Consider the following 13,814-nt stretch of genomic DNA (forward strand, 5'->3'; position numbering starts at 1 on the left):
TCTTCACTTCCAGCATCGTAGAAAAAAGAAAGCTTGTTAGTCACAAGTTTGAAAAAGAGAATAATCATCCATAGCTGGTCTCAGTATTACGCTACATTCTTATTATTATATTGTGAGGCGGTCTGCGCAGTACCCAACTAAATATAGATGACTTATTATGAAAGTAAATTAAGTACTTTTCAGTTGTTCCGTATTTCAGTAAAAAAGAAAAATCTTTGAATATATTTAGACTTTTAATATCGTACCCGATCATTTACCATGATACAATCTTCTCAGAAAAGTATATTTTGTGTCAGGCTCACATTGATCAGTAAGGTTATTTTCTTAGTGTACAATAGTCCATATTACCACTGGTGATATGTTTGCGTTTGACATGTGCTTCTAAAATGTGTTTACCCAGGTAAGCACTGAATGGAAAAATATGCGTTACGAAAACCGTATTGTAAGCGGAACATTAGAGAAAGCACCAGTGGTCATGGTAACGCTGTATGCAATTGTTTCCAGCATCAGACTCAGGAAGCACATGTAATATGTATGAAGCCCAATGAGATAGGGGTGTTTAGTGACAATGGAGTCTCTAGATTTTACTGTAGCTACCACAAGCTCAGGTTAATTATTGATTAACAGTACATTTAATTCCATTTCCACCAGTTTTTTTTTATATGCTACACTTGAGAATATGTACTATAATATTTATTTCCACCATTTGATATTATATATATAGCTAGCTAGGTGGCTATAGGGAGTCAAGGATTCTGTATGGGGCTGTAGGGATCCGCCCACACAGGGTAGAAAAAGGAGGTGTGACCATACCGAAGTGCTGCTGAGCGGATTCAGTACAAGGTAGGACTGAGGCAGACAAATGTGTATACAGCCCAGGTTGGGTTGTGGAAACCAGTCAGGCTGCCTGTGAAGAGTCCAAGTGGGACTGTGGCAGCTATAGAACCCATTGTGCCAAGCCATGCCAGTGGGTGTCTAAACCTGCAGCCAGACAGGAAGGAGCACAAATCTCTGACTGTGTATGTGAAGTTGTAGCAGCCAAGCTACAGGCCAGGAGGCCAGTGTCCATACTTGCATCCGGCACAGGGCGACCACAAGAGAGACTTTGGGCAAAAATTTAATAGGGCCCGAGTTTTGTGTGCGGGACAAACCCCTTGGATGCCTACTTAGACTGAAGAGGACGTGATCTACACCAGGAATAGGTGAGTATGAAACTTTATTTTACAGGTTACGTGGATGCTAATTGGAGAAGAGGACGTGAATGGCTACAGGGATTGTAGGTGAGTGTGAGTGAGAGTGAGTGTATGTGAAATAAAATAATAAAACTTTTGATGTCTGTGTCCTGTGTTTATTTTAATATTTCTTTTGCAGGTGAATTAGAGGTACCAGCGGGCCCTTAATGCCCCGCATGCTGGTACTTGTGGTTCTCCAAGTACCAGCATGCGGGTGAGGCTTGCTGGGATCTCTAATTCTACTGTAAAAGACAATATAATTTAACCCATTTTTTACACAATCAACCCGGCACCCATTGCCCAGGGGTGTCGGGGATAGCTCCGTGCTATCAGCCAAGGCCTGGGGTGCCCTGGAGAGGGGAAATCCCACCTTCCCAGGGATCCCCAGCCTGGGCTGACCAGCGGTCGGGTGATAAATGCTTTGGCCAGGGGACCAAGTGAAGGGGTCCCAGGGCTGTGGCATTGCACCCCCGGTGCTGGTTATGGAATCCCTAGTCATTTTGTCTCCCGTATTTCCAGAACCAGAACTGGCTCACTGAGCCTGGTGCCGATTGATGAAAATACAGGGGAACCCTACGTCTTTTTCCCCCTGTATTTTCACAACCAGTACCGACTCAGATAAACCCGGTGCTGATTGTTCTTTGAGGGGGACCCCACTTCATTTTTCAAAAAAATTATTTTACACTTCTGTAGGTTTATTTTTGCACGGATCTCACTAATCTGTGCATGCCTCTGTGTAACTCGCACCTGCTCAGCTATACTCGCTAGCCTGAAGCAGGTCGGGTATTTTTTCAAGTTTTAGGTCAGTAATAGTGTGCAAGTTAAAAACTTGCTCTCTATTACATTGCCCGAGTTGCATCCTCACAATGGCAAATCATCTGGATACGAGTTTTGCACTTACGAGTTGCGGGAGTGCGAGACACATGCGGGTTTGCATGATCTCGCACCTTATTACATAGGGTGAGTTCTAAAAATGTGCGAGTTTATCACTATACTTGCCAGCGGCGTATCAAGAGAGGAGGGGGCCCGTGTTCAGTCCCCGTCCGGGGCCCCCTCCTCTCTCCCCGGCTGCTGTCAGCAGCGGCAGACTATGGGCACTAGAGTGTGCCCGTGTATACTGCCCATGTGCAGAACACCGGGGAAAGGGTGCAGTGGGCATTTTCCCAGTGATTTCCTACTGCGCATACGCAAAACGACAGGAAAATGGCCAAGGCGACCATTTTCCGTTGTTTTCTGCATTGCTGAGGCACCCGATGCAGGACCTCGAGGAGGTATGTATTAGAGTATATGGGTGCAGGTTGTGAACCAGGAGGCCTGTGTGCACCGCACACCCTGCACCCATTATAACTACGCCCCTGATACTAGCACATTTTCAAAACTCAGACCAGGAGGCCGTGTCTACACCTATGAGAGACAGGACTAAAGACTATGGGGTCTAGTTACTAAGCAGTGTTAGGAGACAGAGTGAAAAGTGATAAGTTGCCAGCCAATCAGCTCCCAACTGTCATTTTTCAAACACAGCCTGTGACATGGCAGTTGGGAGCTGATTGGCTGGCACCTTATCACTTTCTTATAATTTTTCACTCTGTCTCATAACACTGCTTAGTAACTAGACCCCTATGACTCTCTTACGGTTAGCTGCCATTATAGAGAAGGGCCAAGAAAAGCTATTTTCATTTACCGTAAAAAGCTGCGTATGGATCTTTATTATGCACCTAAACACAGCACCAATGACCTATCTACCGAGCTAAATTACCCCAGAATATCACTATATATTAATACATTAATATAAGTACATTAATATTTCTTGTAGTTCTGCTTTTCTGAAAAGAGGTCTGAAAAATACTCCTTCCTGAAGGTCATCCACCTTGCTGCTCCTTAGGTTTAGTCCTTACACATTTGGGGTGACTGTAAAATTAAAGTAAAACTTACCAACATCATGCAAACTAGGTACATAGGATTCTGGGATATCCCCTAGCTGAGCCGTCCACGTCACATTCACTCCCAGCCGATTGGGAGACAAGCACTCAACATATATGGTAGAATCATCGCATACGGGTATCGTTCCTTCTCCGCTGCTCCCAAAATGGTTTACCTGTACCATGGATTAGAAAAGAGAAAAATCTAAATATTAAGTTAATATCGGGAATTATTTATATAAATTATAGATGTGCGCTGAATCCGGTGTTTTGGTTCTAAATCATCGTCATGTTTTTGTTTTGGCAAAACCACCCTCAAGTGTATTAGTTCGGTTTTGGTTTTCTTTAAAAAATATATATAAAAACTGCTAAAATCATGTAACTTGGACCTGTTTTTGTTCTTACAGTATTATTAATATCAATAACATTCATTTCCAGTAATCTCTAGTCAATTTTGACCAATTGTTGCACCTGAAATCATGAGGTAAGAACGTACATGCAATCAAAAACATGCGAGATCCAGTTTTTAGATCCGAAATCCAACTTGCGAGGAGACCCGAGCCGGGACTCGGTTCTACTTGGAAACCCCAAAGTGACCCGAGACGGGACTCGAAAGTTCGTGTGTGTTCGGTTTTCAGCAGAACCGAACTGCTCATCTCTAATACTGTATACATTAGGGATATTTTCTACTAAGTTAGCAGTAAAATACTCTATTTCACAGGTTCTCAAACTCGGTCCTTAGGACCCCAAACAGTACATGTTTTCCAGGTCTCCTCACAGAATCGCAAGTGTAATAATTAGCTCCATCTGTGGATCTTTTAAAATGTGTCAGTGAGTAAGGACTGCACCTGTGCACCTGCTGGGTGACCTGGAAAATATGAACTGTGTGGGGTCCTGAGGACCTGATTCAGACCCGCTCGCTAGATGCGTTCGCACGCAGCCGTCAGCTGCCAAAGTATATAAATCCCACGATCGCACGACAAGACCTTAGCACGCCCACTATGTCTTGCCGTGCGATCGCGGTATGTATTTAGACGCCCACCAGCCTGTCACAAGATGCCCACTTTCCCTTAGTAACACACGTCATCTCCAGGAAGGGTATTAAACAATCGGTAACATCAGACCCATACGCAGCACTTGTGGCTGACCATAAACTACCGCAAGCACTGCGAGTGCTGCTGTGTGTAATTCAGCCATGTGACGTGTATGCTGACGCTGCATCTTAAATGAGTTTGAGAACCACTGCTCTATTTAAATATAGATTCCATGATTTCATAAAGATGTGAATAAGCTTACATACAGTATATATTACATTGCCATTTATTCATAATGGCTCTGATTCTGGGGCCTCATTTCTCAACCAGTTTTATCACTCACAACGAGTGAAAAAACTAAATGCATATGATAAATGGTGCTCCAGCCAATCAGCTCCCAACTGTCATTTTTCAAACAGATGACAGCTGGGAGCTGATTGGCTGGAGAACCATTATCATACGCAACAAGTGATAAAACTCGTTGATAAATGAGGCTCTGGACACAGGCACAAAAGCAAATGGATCCCGCGTTTATAAGAAGACTGCGCAGACCGGGGCATATGAAACTGGCACAAAATTGAACCAGATAAACCATCAAGTTGCTTTGAAAGCCAACTCATCATATAATAACCTACAATAACCTACCCATCTCAGCCCTTCCTGATTTTTAGTAATAATAAATTTAAATAACATAACAAAGCAAATTGCTTCATTACAAGTAGATCCTCAAATGTCTATTTGGCTGACTTGCAAAGGTCATATACAGTAAGTAAACAATTAAAACAAATAGGCAGGGAATAAAATGAAGTAAATAAAAAGTAACAAAGTAAATAAAAATGTAATAAACATGAAAATAATGTAACAGCGTAAACAAATAAAAGTAGACAGTTCTGCCCTAACATCTTCTTCGTGGTCCCTGTTAGGTGTGCAGGACCTTCACTCCCGGCCATTATTGTGGCTGTATAGGAATTATCCTGATTCCTGAGCACGCGTTGGGAATATTTGTACATGGACGCTAACACAGGGCAGTGATGGTTTTGCTCTCTTCTCCGTCCTATATTGTACAATAAGAGTAGGAATAGCGCTGACAGGTACCTGAATATTGCACAATCCCCGGGATTTCAGATCATCTAGGATGAAGGTTCTAAATGCCTGTAGTAATCCTGAATAATCAGCCGTACACATTTTACCAGTTGGGAGCATGATCTGGAACCACGCCTGAGTCTGGACCGTGTGGAAGGACTCTACTCCTGCAAAAAGTTTGAACAGTTTATTTTTTAATTTAAGATCAACACATTTGGTGACCTAGATGGCCTACAAGACATCTGTGCTCATTGTACACAAGCGCCCTGGTACTTTCTCCAGCAGTAAATATCAAGGCAAAGAAAAATACTGGGCACACGCTGGTACTCCGAGCTGAGGGCTAACCACAAGAGTGCCCATGTATCACAAAAGTGAAAGCCTTCTCCAGAACCAGAAGAGGAAGGAGAGTCAGGTCCTATAAATGGTGAAGGACGGTCATGGTTGCCAGGTGTCTATTTTTTAATACAGTCATTCCTATTTCACGTCTCCGCCTTTCACTGTCTCTCCTTATTCTAACCATTTTGCAGTAGACACACTTATCCCATCACCTCCTCTACCTTATATGTTCCCTGAGCCTTAGGATAAAAGTACATGCATAAATCCATAAAAAAAAGTTCTCTGATTCCACTGGATAACCGATCCAGAAGATGCACACTTGCAGTATGACGACGGGGCGGGATATACTAAAGGGAAAATGCGGCCAAAACTCTGAAAAACGCAGTTTTCAGACCGCATTCCCCACATGTACAAAGCTTTGGAATGTGAAAGTTTCCGGAGCTTGTACCTGGCAGGCAAAGCCATCTATAAATGGTGCTGCCTAGTAGAAGCCTGTGGGCTTCTTTTTGCTTTCTTCCCTGGGAGGGATCACTATGATCACTCCCGAGGGCCCCAGCGGCTCACGAGTCAGCATGCGCAGGGGGACTCCTGCGTCATAAACATGGAAGTCCCCTCTTTGCAAAAAAGACAGCTCTTTTCAGAAGAGCTGCAATTTTGATTTTAATCACATTTGTAAGTGCATTAACGCCGGTATAATGCGATGCTTCATACATCCCGCCCTGAATGTGAGAAGTGAAAAAAAAAAACTGTAGGCATTAGAGGCAGAGACCCCGAGAGGGTGGGTAACGGATACTAATTTCCTGGGCCCAGGCTTCTCTGAGGGGCCTAGGCCAGCTGGGGAGGTGTAGAAATGCCCCCCCTCCACAGTGCACTTGGGGCGGGATGTACTAGTGTGAAAATTTGCCCATTCCCCATATGTAAAAAGTCCTGGAAAGCAAAACTTGCACCCAGTAGGCAACTTTCTGGAGCTTGCACCCAGTAGGCAATTTGGAGCTTGCACCCAGTAGGCAATGCCATTTATGGATGGTGTTGCCTAAAAGAAGCCTAAAGACTTCATTTCGCATTTTTTCTCTTGGAGGGATCCAATAGCATCCCTCCCAGGGTCCCCTGCAGCTCGTGTGCCAGCATGCGCATGAGCAGAAGGACTCCCATGTCATAAACCTGGAAGTCCGCTATTTTAATTGCATTTATAAGTGCATACACATCTATGCCGCTCATAGCACTTTGCACTTTTCAGTGAAGGCATGGTTATGCCTCGTGGATTTTACTACGCCCCTGTATCACCAGAGCCACCTATATATGTCTCAGAGGCCCTGATTAGATTTGGGGGAACCCCATTGGTTTTGGATCGTTGAACAGTTTGGTCCACTCATCGAACAAAATCTGAATTCTGCACAAATTTTGGTCCGAATCTAGAGTTTCCCATAGGATCAGAATGTAATGTTGTGTAATTATGTTGATTCAGGCCTTGCTGTATTACAGTACCGAGTATTATGGAAAATAGGACCCTTCTACCCACACAAATGTAAATACAGGAAGGTCACATTTATAGACACAGTGGGCCTTGTTAATGACTAGAAGGACTTTGGAGCTCATTCAGACCTGCTCGCAAGAAGCGGTCGCTCGCTGGCAAAAAGGGGCCGGATATTCAAATTCCACGCTCGCACTGCGTGGCGTACGGACACCCACTATGTCTTAGCGAGCTACGGCACCGAGCGCTCGCTAGTGTATAAAGACGCCCCCTTTCCCCTCGCAACGCACATCTCCTGGAATTGTTTGATTAATCGGTAACATCGAGAGCCATCGGAGCTGCTCGCAGCCCTTGAGGTTGCCATTCCCCGCCGCAAGCACTGCGATCAGTGCTGGATGAAATACATGCAAGTGACGTGTACAAGGACGCTACTTTGCTAATTATGCACGCCCTTTAAACAGCGTTTTGGCGGCCTGACACACCTGCGTCCGCAACACCACTCCCCCGTTCACAAGCACCTTCCCCTGTTACCACCCATAAAATGGCACTGTCAGTCACTCAAAGTAGCGGGCAGTCTGTGTGCTATGAGCGCACAATTCCCCATCGCACACGCACTGCGAATTATACACATGCGCACTGAACAACAATCGCCCGGCTGCGAGCGATCGCTCCTTAGCGAGCGGGTCTGAATCAGGTTCTTTGTGCTATCAAACAGCAAAATCAAATTCACTATTTCAAAGTTGGAGATCAAAGTCTACCTTCTCACTTCATAGTTAAAACTAATGATATATCTGCTTAAATATGAGGGAACATATTTGTATTTCACAAATTAAGCCTCTGAAAATGTGAAAAAATTCCATGTATGTCTAAACTTCACAGCCGATGTTACAAACCGTTTTAAGAAACGCATGGAAACTGAATTTGAATATCCTGATAAGATGAGATTTCTGAAATTAAATGATGATAAACGTACTGCACCACGTTACATAAAGAGCCACAAAAAACATTATAGGCATTATTATTCACACGCCAAATAAGCTCATTCCTATAAATGAAAAAGTCTTACTGCGACACGACCGGACATTTGGCGGCTGTGGGACCCAGCGTTGAGTCTTCAGGTCACAAGTAAACGTATAGCTGGAGAAGACGTTCCTATAGCCCTTGTGACACGCCACCTGGCAGATCTGTAGCTTCTCCCCAGACTGTAGAACCTCCTCACAGAAAACAGATCCGTGCTCAATATCCCGAGCACCGGACGGGAGGGGGCACACCGGACCTATCAGCGACAGACAAAGCACCTCCTCATTAGTTGTAACGAAACTTTTCTTGCCAACAGTATTTACTAACAACCACCAAACAGGAAACTGAGGGGTTTTTTCCCACGTAAGGAATACAGCGGATTTGTGTTTTGAATCATCTATTGAAGGTCATGTTTGTGCACAAAGTAGAGGCACGAGGTTAAGGGGCCTAGTTATCATTAAATATTTGCGGCATATTCACGCAAATATTTAGAATCCCCCAGAGCTCTCCGATATCTGATACAGTCCATCCATTTCCCACAACAGCAGCAACAGCTCCCATAGGTTTCTATGGGGAATGCGATGCTGTCAGATTTACCAAGATCCAGAACCACCTCAGTAATGGCCCCCACACAGGCGTGGCCTGTAGACCGCGCAACCGCAGAACCGGTACAGGAGTGAAGAGACGGGGGGGTTATTTACTAAGGGGTATATCTACTAAAGTGCGAGTATATAGAAGTGAAGATGTTGCCCATAGCAACCAATCAGATTTTAACTAGGGATGTGCAGGCTCGGATTAGTTCGGATTTTCCCGCCAAATTCTGATTTTTTTTTCCGCCAAAAAATGTCTCTCAGAAAGAGGCAAAATGTCATCTTTCATGGACAAACATCATCATTCCTGGACAAAAGTCCATGAAAGATGACGTTTTGCCTCTTTCAGAGACCGATTTTTGGCGGGAACAATTCGAATTTGGCGGGAAAATCCAACAAATCCGAGCCTGCACATCCCAAATTTAACTATTATCTTCTAAAAGTTTCTAGAGAAATGATAAGTAGAATCTGATTGGTTGCTATGGTAAACATCTCACTTCAATAAATCCACATATACTGCATACCCCTAAGTGTCGAGTTGTAAAATCTGACACTTTTGTTCGTGTTTATGGCCAATATTTAAAAGGGCAGTGCATTTACTAGCTGTGTCTTACTAGTGAAAGCACTGCCCTTTTAAATATCGGGAATAAACACAAACAGAAGTGTCTGGTTTTACAACCCGGCACTTAGTAAATAAACCCCACGGTCTCTTCTCTCCGAGCACATTGCAGGGACAGGGGCTCCTTTTGGATCCCCTGTCCCTGCGGGTGTTCTTTAATACATCCCGGCGCAATGAACGCATACTGCAATACAATCATGGACGCTACTATCGCACCCAGATCGCATTGCAAATGCGATTATTGCTAAATGGGCCTCTAGACCTTTTATTCCATAATGCCCCCCATCGGCTGTACACAGTTGAGTCAGAAATCGCAAAACTAAGCGAAGCTAAGCGTAGTGGTTAGCAGCCTCACAGCACGGAAATCATGAGCTCAATTCCCAATCAAGACCTTATCTGTGTGGAGTTTGTATGTTCTCCCCGTGTTTGGGGGGTTCCTCCAGATGCCCCAGTGTCCTTCCATATTCCAAAAACATACTGGTTGGTTAATTAACTTTCGACAAAAATTAACCCTAGTGTGCGTCACAGTTGGCACCTTTTGGGCTGCATCCGGGATCAGCCAAATCGGCGATTCCGGGGGGTGTGGCACCGAATAGTGGGTAGTGGGAGGGGGGGAGAAGCATGGTGCTGCAGTCACATCATTGTGTCCTGCTCCTTGCTATAGAATATCGTGATTATTTACCGGAATTGTGTAGCAAGGGAAAGGGGCCATGATGACGCGATTGACAAGTGGAAGTGGGCACAACAGAATATGCACGCGCTATATAAACAACTGTCCATAAGTAAATAAACACATTATTCCAATTCACTAGGAACTAATTATGTCACTGATAAAGCGGCCTAGAAACTGGTAAATAATTCTATTGTATTTTTTTTTTAATGAACAAAGGACCTTATTCAGAGTCGGTCGCGAGCGCTGAGCGCTCGCAACCGATTCGATGTTGGTCCACAGGGCATGCGCACGACGGAGACGGCTCCATCGTGCGCATGCGTGAGCCCCCGCTAACGACGGGTGATCCGTCGTTAGCAGGCTCGAAGCAGACGGAGCGAGCTGTCTATGTTGATTGACAGCTCGCTCCGTTTGCTGGGCGGGCAGGGGGCGTGCCTGCCCAAACGGAGGCGTTCCAACCGGAAAGCTAGCCGTTTGGGGGCGGCCCCACTGACATCACCAGTGATGTCAGTGGGGAGCTTCCTGCTGAAACACAGCAGGAAGCTCCCTGGGGCTTAAGGTTGACTAAACCATACCCTAGGGTCTTGTCATAAGCCCCGATGGTCGTGATGGTCTTGATCATCGTGACCATCTCCCTTAGCGGTCGTTAGAGCTGTGGGTGTTAACCCACAGCCTAACGACCGACATGGAGGCGGCCGTTCAGGATGCAAGCGGCCGCCCTGTTTCTGAGCGACCGCTTGCATCCTACGACTGTCTCTGAATGAGGCCCAAAATCTGCAAAACGGCTTCCTCACCATATGGGCCAGAGAACCGCGACGTATCAACATTTTCTGCATCTGTGCTGTAGTTTGGTCATTATAAGTGACGATGTGGCCTCACAGGCGGTACAGTGGGTGGGGGAGGTTAGGATACAGGAAGTGAGGAAGTCTTAGCTGGGGGAGGGGAGAGCATGTGCATAATGCAGCTGGGGGTCTGGCACCAATCTAACTCTAGATCCAAGGGGGCAGAGAAATAAATGTAAAGAAAAACAAAGGCATGTGGGACAAGGCGCCCGGAGGAGGAGGTTCTGGAGCTTAAACACCTATTCCACAAAACAACTGTGAGAGAGATTTCAAACTCCAAGCAAAGCACCAAAATGGCTGCCAGACTGGTGAGGGAGATCGCTGAGTGCCGGAAGACACATATGGTTGCGACATTATAATCAATGTGTGGATTCCAATACAATAAACATCACTTTAAGACTGCCAGGTTCTGGTTTAGGGGCACAGGACGTACCCTGGCAGGAAGGGGAAGACTTTTCGGACATGACGACTTGTGTCCCATCTGCTTCTTCTCCATTTGCAAAGACACAGTAGCACAAATTCCTCTCCGCATCACACTGGGACAGGTTATCATTTTCATTGCAAGTGGGAATAGGTCCTTCTCCCAGAGAATCAGCTCCTGATGTCAGTATGGTGCACAAACCTGGACCTAAGGGCGAAATGCGTCAACATTGTAACAACATGTAGACTCCTATCTGGGGCAATCCCCCACCGGTACTCGAGAATAGGCAGCAGATTGAGTTCTATCAGCGAGCACTTGAGTCTAGACTGGGCGGAAAATTGTAATCTGGCCGCACAACTGCCTGCGTGTAGTGAATGCAGTTACTGGTTAGATATAAGCGGCCGCCAGTCACCAGGTGCTTTATTTAGACACATTCTTTTGCCGGTAGACTGACAGATTGAAGTAGTAGACAATTTTAAAAATGTTGGGGACACTATTGGGTCTATGTACTAAGCAGTGTTAGGAGACAGAGTAAAAAGTGATAAGGTGCCAGCCAATCAGCTCCCAACTGTCATCTTACAAGCTGTGTTTGAAAAATGACAGTTGGGAGCTGATTGGCTGGCACCTTATCACTTTTCACTCTGTCTCCTAACACTGCTTAGTAACTAGACCCCTATGTTTGCTCTACAGTATACCTGCCTACATGTTACAGGCTTATGGCACAGGCTGTGCATTGGGAAACAATGATTTAAGGACTGTTTATTCCGGCTCCGGGATTCTGTCTGTTGGCACTGTCTGCGCCAGGATGCCGACTACATCTCGCAAAATGTGTAGATCAAGCAAAATAAATGATACTAATATACTAATGCATTATACTGTACTTAGGTTATTTTAATTATTATTTTTTTCTTTCTCAATCACTTCAACGGTGAAGCGCGTTAACATTTTATTATAACGCTGCTGCAAAAAGGGTATAATTTTTTTAGGAGCTAATATTATTGCCACAACATATACTCCTGTTAGTAGGGATTGTGCATTGTGTGCAGCGGTGTTCGTAAAGAGCAGGACATGCATTGGCAGATATAATTATTTCTAGCTAGTTTTTATAGATTACGTTATTGAGATATCATTTTCAATAAAACTAGGGAACCAGACAAAAAACAAATAATATATTCATGAGTTGGACTGATTTAGAGGTGAACCCGTGTCAGTTATGCAAACGATCTTGCATTATCTTCTACTCTTCACATGCTGCGGAGCGGAGCGCTGGGTGGTTAGGGGGTGTTCACATGTAAGTAAAGTATATTGAGGGCGCCTCAGCAGAATGCGAGTTATGTAGTATTTACACGTTCTGACGGGATAGTGATGGTGCAATTGCTTTTTGATAATGATTTATCAAAGTGATGAGGAAGGAGCATATTACAAGAATCACACTAGATTAGAAAAAGTTGAACATACATGACCATGGCCCCCATTTACTAACGAGTTTTATCACCAAAATGAGTGATAAATGTCACTGTGTATGATAAATGGTGCTCCAGCCAATCAGCTCCCAACTGACATTTTTCTAACAGTTGACAGTTGGGAGCTGATTGGCTGGAGCACCATTTATCATACACATGGACATTTATCACTCGTTTTGGTGATAAAACTTGTTAGTAAATGAGGCCCCATGTTTGAGCCGGACCTGCTTCACCACATATGAGTCGAGTCGCTTTTAGGCAATGTGGCTCGAGCGAGTTGGGAGTTTTAAATTGATACATTTAAACTTTTTTATTTATTTTTTTGAAATGCAGACAGTTGAACTGTAAAATCAGTAATATTCCTAATGTTTAACATTTACAATAAATAAAAGTTAAAGTCGTTTTTTTAAATCTTATTTAAACGTTTTTTAAAAACAGCATTTTTTTTTTTACGTGACCCCCCCCCAAATGAAGACCCTTAACTCCAACTGGGCAGATGTGAATTGTGAAATTTCAAACCATCGGGGTCAATAAGCGACATGTTCAAGGCCATCGATGAAGCGCAATATGATTAAATGTCAAATCAATTTGTAATGTTCAGGCACCTCTAATGATAAGGAATAAATCAACGGCTTTTGCAAATGATTGCAGGCAGTAAGGTTCCCCCTGGAGATATGTAGCCTGTATAAAATCACTCATCCTGGGTATCACCATTGCCTATGTAAACGCTATTATCTCTATCTGCAGATAACTCTCCCATCTCCTCCTCTCTGTGCCATGTACAAAGCACTTTGGGAATTATTGGCTAGCGCCCGGCTGGTGCAGAACTTACATTTCACGCTCTCTGTCGAAGTTGAGTTATGCAGAATAACTTCGCCAGTTACAGGATTCACACACCAGGAATCTGTCTCCGATCTTTGCAAAGTAATATACTGCCCAGTCTGGAATAAGATATCATAATATTATTCCTTAAATGGAAAATATATTTAATATTTGTAATTTCATTACATTACATAAAGGAGAAATACATTTATAATGGGAATCTGTCTGATGTACAGGTTGAGTCTCCCATATCCAAAATGCTTGGGACCAGGGGTGTTTTGGATAACGGAAT

At 44.3% G+C, this 13,814-nt stretch overlaps 1 protein-coding gene across 1 annotated transcript in view; it reads right to left on the minus strand.

Annotated features, from left to right (window-relative positions):
• TG (thyroglobulin) overlaps positions 1-13,814 on the minus strand; it is a 326,211-nt gene that overhangs the window by 267,972 nt on the left and 44,425 nt on the right. Inside the window, 5 exon segments of the mRNA XM_088449710.1 lie at positions 3,165-3,327; positions 5,281-5,435; positions 8,142-8,351; positions 11,250-11,444; positions 13,533-13,641. Coding sequence (XP_088305836.1) covers positions 3,165-3,327; positions 5,281-5,435; positions 8,142-8,351; positions 11,250-11,444; positions 13,533-13,641 — 832 coding nt within the window.

Source organism: Taudactylus pleione, unplaced genomic scaffold (assembly GCF_031769625.1).
Source record: "Taudactylus pleione unplaced genomic scaffold, aTauple2 ptg000493l, whole genome shotgun sequence".
Taxonomy (NCBI): domain Eukaryota; kingdom Metazoa; phylum Chordata; class Amphibia; order Anura; family Myobatrachidae; genus Taudactylus; species Taudactylus pleione.